The sequence below is a fragment of the Sceloporus undulatus genome, chromosome 3 (genome assembly GCF_019175285.1).
Source record: "Sceloporus undulatus isolate JIND9_A2432 ecotype Alabama chromosome 3, SceUnd_v1.1, whole genome shotgun sequence".
Taxonomy (NCBI): domain Eukaryota; kingdom Metazoa; phylum Chordata; class Lepidosauria; order Squamata; family Phrynosomatidae; genus Sceloporus; species Sceloporus undulatus.
In genome coordinates this window covers 124,472,434-124,478,863 of record NC_056524.1, presented here as the reverse complement: position 1 = coordinate 124,478,863, position 6,430 = coordinate 124,472,434, and the positions used below count along the sequence as shown (strand labels likewise).

Sequence of the window (6,430 nt, the reverse complement as noted above, 5' to 3'; positions counted from 1 at the left end):
TCCCCCCCCCCCCCCTCTGTGGAGGAATGAATGGGAGGCGGAAGTGCCTTTCATCAATGGGCTTGGATCAAGGGGCGTGGTCAGGGGCGTGACCTCCCATTCACTCCCCTGACAGAGCCCCGCCCCCTCACTCAGCCCCTCCCAACAAGAGAGAGGCGCGCGCACAGGCCCTCCCTCCTTCCCTCCTCCCCCCCAGCGCCATATAGGCTCCTCTAATGGCTTTGCAAGCATTCCAGGAGCAGGAGCAGCAGGAGAAGCCAGGGAGGCACCAGGAGGAGGAGGAGGCCCCGTCGAGGCACCCAGGTCCCTAGCTGTCTGCACCTCCGGCTTTGAATTCGCTTCTGACCCCCTCCTCCAAGGAAAGGGAGGGGCGAGAGGAGGGAGGGAGGCGCCGCCTGAAAGTTGCGGCAAGTTTGTTGCGAAGTCTGCGGCGGAAGCAGAGGAAGATCGCGGAGTCGCATCGCCCTCGACGGCTTCCCTGAGAGTAGTAAAGAATCTTGCTCTCTCTCGCTCTCTTTCTGGCGGATCTGGTGCCTGGGTCAAGGCTGCTCCCGGCTGGGAAAAGAGGGAGCCAAGGGAGCCCCTGTCAAAGAGGGCTTGGCCCGACGGCGAGGATGGCGGGCGAGGAAGAGCTGGCCCCGGAGGGGGAAAGTTGATCCGCTCCGACAGAGAGGAGGAGGAGGAGGACCAGGGCAGCTCCTTCCTCGACGGCTCGGAGCGACTCCGGAGTCTCCTAGTGTTCGGGTTTGGGGCGTCGGGGCGGACTTTCTTGGCCTCGGAGGGAGGCTGGAGGGCTGGGGCCGGCTTCCTCGATGTGGAGACTCCAGAGCTGAGCAGCGGAGCCCTTCCCTCGAAGTGAGTCGGGGAGGAGAAGCGGGGCTGAAGAAGGGCCCCCTATCCATCCATCCATCAATCCTTCCTTCCGAGGGAAGGGTCTGTTTCCAGGCAGGATCGGGCTCGGGGTCCGGAGCGGAGCTGCCACCATTGAGTTCCTGAGGGTGGCCCGCAGCGAGGGCCTGGGCGCCGCCTCCGTGGCTGCCTCCGTGGTGGCGGCGGCCGGGATGGCGAAGCCCGTGGACCACGTCAAGCGCCCGATGAACGCCTTCATGGTGTGGTCGCGGGCCCAGCGCCGGAAGATGGCCCAGGAGAACCCCAAGATGCACAACTCGGAGATCTCCAAGCGCCTGGGAGCCGAGTGGAAGCTGCTGTCGGAGGCCGAGAAGCGGCCCTTCATCGACGAGGCCAAGCGGCTGCGGGCCATGCACATGAAGGAGCACCCCGACTACAAGTACCGGCCCCGACGGAAGCCCAAGACGCTGCTCAAGAAGGACAAGTTCGCCTTCCCCGTCGTCCCTTACGCCCTGGGGCCCGACCCGGCCTCCGACGCCCACCACCACCACCACCATCCCCACCACCACCATCCCCACCACCACCACCATCATCCCCTGGGACCCGTCCACCACCCGGCCCTCAAAGCCGGCGCCCTCCACGGCCACGAGGCCCTCCTCGCCAACCCGGAGAAGGCCGCCGCTGCAGCCGCCGCCGCCGCCGCCCGAGTCTTCTTCCCCCCGACGGCCGCCGCCGCCGCTGCAGCCGCTGCAGCCGCCGCCGCGGGCAGCCCTTACTCCTTACTGGACCTGGGCTCCAAGATGGCAGCGGAGATCTCCTCCTCGTCCTCCTCCTCCACCTCCAGCTCTTCCTCGACGGCCTCCTCGGGCCTCCATTACGGCTCCTCCTCGCTGGCGGCGGCTTACCCGACGGCCGGAGGGGCCTTCCACGCGGCGGCGGTGGCTGCGGCGGCGGCGGCGGCCTCGGGCTCCCCGACCCACTCGCACCCTTCGCCGGGGAACCCGGGCTACATGATCCCCTGCAACTGCAGCGCCTGGCCCAGCCCCGGCCTCCAGCCCCCGCTGGCCTACATCCTGCTGCCCGGCATGGGCAAGCCCCAGATGGACCCCTACCCCGCCGCGGCCTATGCGGCGGCGGCAGCTGCAGCGGCCCTATGACCCCCAGCCCCGGACTGGCCAGGACTGGAGCCCCTTCCCTCGGGGGACTGGGCTCCTGCATGGGGCCCCGACGGGAGCCACGCCGCCGCCGCCGCCCTCCTGGCCCCCGGCCGCCCTCCGCTGCTCGGACCTTGCTGCAAGCTCTGGCCGCCGCCTCCTGGGCTCCGTCCCCCGACGCCCTCCTCCAGCCTCCCCCCAGGGGCCCCGACGGCCCCGAGTCCCAAGCTCCAGGCCCCCTCCCCGGGCTTCTTTTTCTAGGGCTGCCTCCACACTGGAGAAGGAACCCGCTTTGGCCCCACTTTCCCTGCCCTAGGGAATTCTGAGGGCTGTAGAGCTGGTTCAGTTCAGAATTTCATACTACGGAGCCAGGGCAATCAAAGTGGGATCCAACTGGGTTATTTCTGCAGTCTGGGTGCAGCCAAAGTGCCCCCCCTTTTCTCTCTCTCTCTCTCTTTCCTCTCAACCCTCCAAAGCCTATCTCAGTTGGAAGCCGTTCCAGAACCGTCGGTCCAAAACACACTGCAAAACTGATCTAGTTGGAGAGATCTTGTAGTTAGAGAGCTCTTGCAGCACCTTTGAGACTGAGAGGGATCTTGCCCCGACAATGTCTTTCTTTCACTTAGTCCGAAAGGTGCTACAAGATCTCTCTCACTGCAGTACAAGATCTCTCTGACTAGATTAGTTCTGCAGTGTGTCTTTCTATCTGAAAGAAAGGAGTGGGTGCGACAAGATCTCTCCGCGTACTACTGATTCCACAGACTCTTTGACTTCTAATCTAGTTAGACCCCCGCTTTTGCTGCCTCGGCCCAGTGCTAGGGAATCCTGGGAAGTTGTCCTTTATCGTGGCCCCGGAGCTCTTTGGCCTAGAAGGACGAAATGTCTCCCAAAGCGACAGGGCCCAGAATTCCCTAGCACTGACCCAGGGCACTTCAAGCGGCCTTAGACTGGATTCTTTCCGCGGTGCGTTTTGGACTGTCGCTTCCAGCGCATCCTGAAGCAGCTTCAGGTGGGAAGTTGGCTTGGCGTGGTTGTTTTGTTTTTGTTCCTTCACAACCACGAATCAACCAACCGATCCCTTCTCCCCAAAAAAGGACACCCCGGTTCCTAGGGTTTGCACCCAGTCTTTTCTGGAAGAGTTCAGCCCAGCCTTTCCTTTCTCTCTGGACCAGGTTCTCCAGGAGTATGACCCAAAGCTGGCTCCTCATTCTGGAAGGGAGACCAGATCGCCTGCCTTTTAATGTTTGTTTCCCTCTTCCCCCCAGAAAACACATCATAGCTCAAGATTGTGAGTGTGTCCCAGTGGGAAGTTGGTTGTGTGCTTTGCGCCACTCTTTGCCTCGCTTCTCTTTGGCTCTGATCCATTTTAATCAGCGTGACTTGTTTTCCTAACCAACGCTGTCCTAGGGCTGCGTCCGCACTGCAGAAATAACCCGGTTTGGTCCCACTTTGAGTCCCACGGCGCTCAATGCGATGGTATTCTGGGAACTGTAGCTTGTTGTTTGTGTGCCTTCAACAAACTACCGATTTCCCCGGATTCCTTACCATTGAGCCAGGGCGCTCCAAGTGGGATCTAACCGGATTATTCCTGCAGTGTGGATGCAACTTTATAGGTCCAAGACACACTGCAGAAGTGATCCAGTTTGGGACCGCTTTGACTGCCCTGGCTCAATGTTAGGGAACTCTGGGTTTTTGTGAGACATTTCGCCTTCTCTGTCAGAGAGCTCTGGGGCCACATTAAACTACAATTCCCAGGATTCCCTAGCAGTGAGCCAAGGCAGTTAAAGCGGTCTCAAACTGGACGAGTTCTGCAGTGTGTCCAGAGTCCTCTTTAATTGGAATTTAAAGAAAACAAACATGGCAATTTCCTTTCCGGGTCACGATCCGATTTAGAGCTATTGCTGATTTTTCTTTTTTAAAGAAAGAAACAAGACACCAGACTTTATGTCTGAGGGATAATTCTATATATTTATTACGATGGAGCTGTGTCCCCAAATGGTCATATTTGTGAGGGAAAGACCCTCTCTGACCCCCCCCCCTTTGCTTTCCAAAACTCTTCTTTCCCAACACTATTTTGTGCGCTTCCAAGGGATTTGCGCACCCGACTTGGCGGAGACGGGAGAAATGCTATTATTATTGTTGTTGTTGACTGAGCGGGAGGGGCAGCTTCACTTCGAACCATCTCCTCCGTCCTTTCCTTTTTGTAATATGTATATTTGGATTAATGTTTGTGAATCGAGTTGGCTAACCTGTACTTTAGTTTAATTTTCCTTTTTTTCTCCTTTCCTTTTTCCTTTTGGTTGGTTTCCTGTAATATAAGGTTTTTTGGGGGGAGGGGGAGGAAACAGAGTTTTGAAGTATTGGTTTTTAACCTTTTGACGTGTATCGATGAGTTTGCTGGTGTGCTCTAATTTAAAAACAAAAGACAAATATTAGACGTCTAAATGATATCTGTACATTTAGAACCCGACTTTGACCGCTCTGTTCATTTTTGGAACAAAGAGTTTCAATAAAAGCCTCGAAGCAGGGGAAGAGAAAAAAGAAAAGAAAAAAAGGAACGAGAGAGAGCAAATCCTCTATTTCTTGTCGAGTTACTACTTCCAAGATGTTAATCTCGATTGCCCTTGCCTTGCCTAGGCCAGGGGAAGTGTAAGGTATCCTCCAAAGACGGCCTTTGTCTCCGCGGCTGAATGGAGGGACCAGGGGATCTAAATCGGACCATTGTGAGGCCGAACTCGATCCTCCTTTATCACTTTTGCAGATCGTGAAGAATAGGAAAGTAGGGTGTTGCTTTTTAAAAAGAGAACAGAACAGAAAAAAACACCCCATCTATCCAAGTAGTTGTATTATCCTTAGGAAGAGAGAGATAACAAGGAGCAGCATTCAGAGGCTTTCCAAGGGAAGGTCTTCAGAGCAGAAAGTGGTTGAAAGTCTTTCCGATCTGGGTAATCTCTTCGGGGGATCTTGGGGATCTTTCTGGATCAAGGCTGAAGGGCAGCAAGATCTCTGCTTCGGCTGTCCAAAGCAAACTGTCAATGTCGGGGAAAAGTTTCAGGGGTTCCTTCCCCCGTTTCTGGGAGTTGCTGCCTTCACATCCAGGAGTCATGGCCAAGGCTTTCAGGGAGAGACTGTCAACCCTTCCCCAAAAATCTCCCTCTCTCCCTAAAAAAGCTGGGGCAGAGGAAAAAGGAGTAGGGGCCCTCGCTACCAAAGGAAGCCTTGCGAGGCTTAGGCCCTGCATCCCCACTGTAGAAATGATCCGGCTTACCCTCTATGCTAGGGAATTCTGGAATGTGTAGTTTTGTGAGACATTGATTCAGCCTTCTCGGTTAGAGGGCCCTGGCAGCCGCAGACAACTACAATTCGCAGGATTCCATAGCATGGCCATTACAGCGGGCTCAAGTCAGGTTATTTCTGCTGCGTGGACGCTTATTTCGGGCTGAATCGTGCCCCGCAATTGGGAGAGAAAGGAGCGAGGGGATAGGAGGGATCCTTGAGAAAGAGGGAAGAGATCCCCCCCCCCAAAAAAACCTAACTCTCCTTGGATACAGGTGGGTTGGAGGAGAAGCTACAAAGGGGAAGAGGGGCTTGAAAGGCCCAGCTCCAGGGTAGTGGGTAGATCTGAATATATGTGTGTGTATCTAGATAGATAGATAGATAGATAGATAGATAGATAGATAGATAGATAGATAGACAGATAGATAGATATTGGCCTGGTGGCTTGGAAGGAAGACTCAAGGCCTCAAGGGGAGAAGAGAGTAGAGAGAGGGTCTAGCTTAGCTCTGGAGTGTCACCCTAAATTTGGGTTATCTCTCTCTCTCTTTCTCTCTCTCTTGTTCCCCACCAAGTCTGCCTTGGTATCCTATAGAGAAGGAAGCGAGGACTCTGGGTCCAAGGGATGCCTTCTCTCCCTGGCCCTGCTTTGCTCATCGAAAGGATCCCCCTTGGTCCCCCCTCCCCCCTCCCTCCCTCCCGTGATCCCTGCCACCTTCGCAGGCTGCGAGGTGATTATGCACAACGAATGGGGACTGTCCGGGGCCAATTAGCCCTGACACGGCGCATGACATCCCTTTCAGGGCTTCCCTCCCTCCCTCCTTCCCTGCCTCCCTCCGCTGCCCTTTGGGGGCCCTTCTCAACCTGGACACTAGCCCTGCTGCTCGCGAGGAATCCCAGCCCCTCCCCTCTTGGCCTGACCTCGCCTTCTTCATCCAGGGATCGGGGCCTCCTACAATCCCTAGTTGCTAAAGGAATCCGCCTCCCCTAGGAGCCCAGACTGAGAGTTGAACCCCAGTGAGTTCAATGGGACTTTAAAAAGGAAATCGCGTGGTGCCCTTGTAATGCTAGGGAAGTTTCTTTGGAAGTTGACTTAGAAGTTGCAACAGGCGGGCCTCTCAAAAGGGTGCTTCTTGTGTTTGAAGCCCCACTGA

General features: G+C 56.2%; 1 protein-coding gene across 1 annotated transcript; it reads left to right on the top strand.

Moving 5' to 3' along the window:
* Positions 1-261: 261 nt before the first annotated feature.
* SOX21 (SRY-box transcription factor 21) lies at positions 262-2,096 on the top strand. Its single transcript, XM_042456012.1, has one exon. The coding sequence runs from the start codon at positions 1,062-1,064 to the stop codon at positions 2,004-2,006; it is 945 nt and encodes a 314-aa protein (XP_042311946.1). The 5' UTR covers positions 262-1,061; the 3' UTR covers positions 2,007-2,096.
* The last annotated feature ends 4,334 nt before the right edge of the window (positions 2,097-6,430 follow it).

Bases quoted from the DNA above. Each gene is read 5' to 3' on its own strand.
- SOX21 (XM_042456012.1), top strand. From the start codon at position 1,062: ATGGCGAAGCCCGTGGACCACGTCAAGCGCCCGATGAACGCCTTCATG.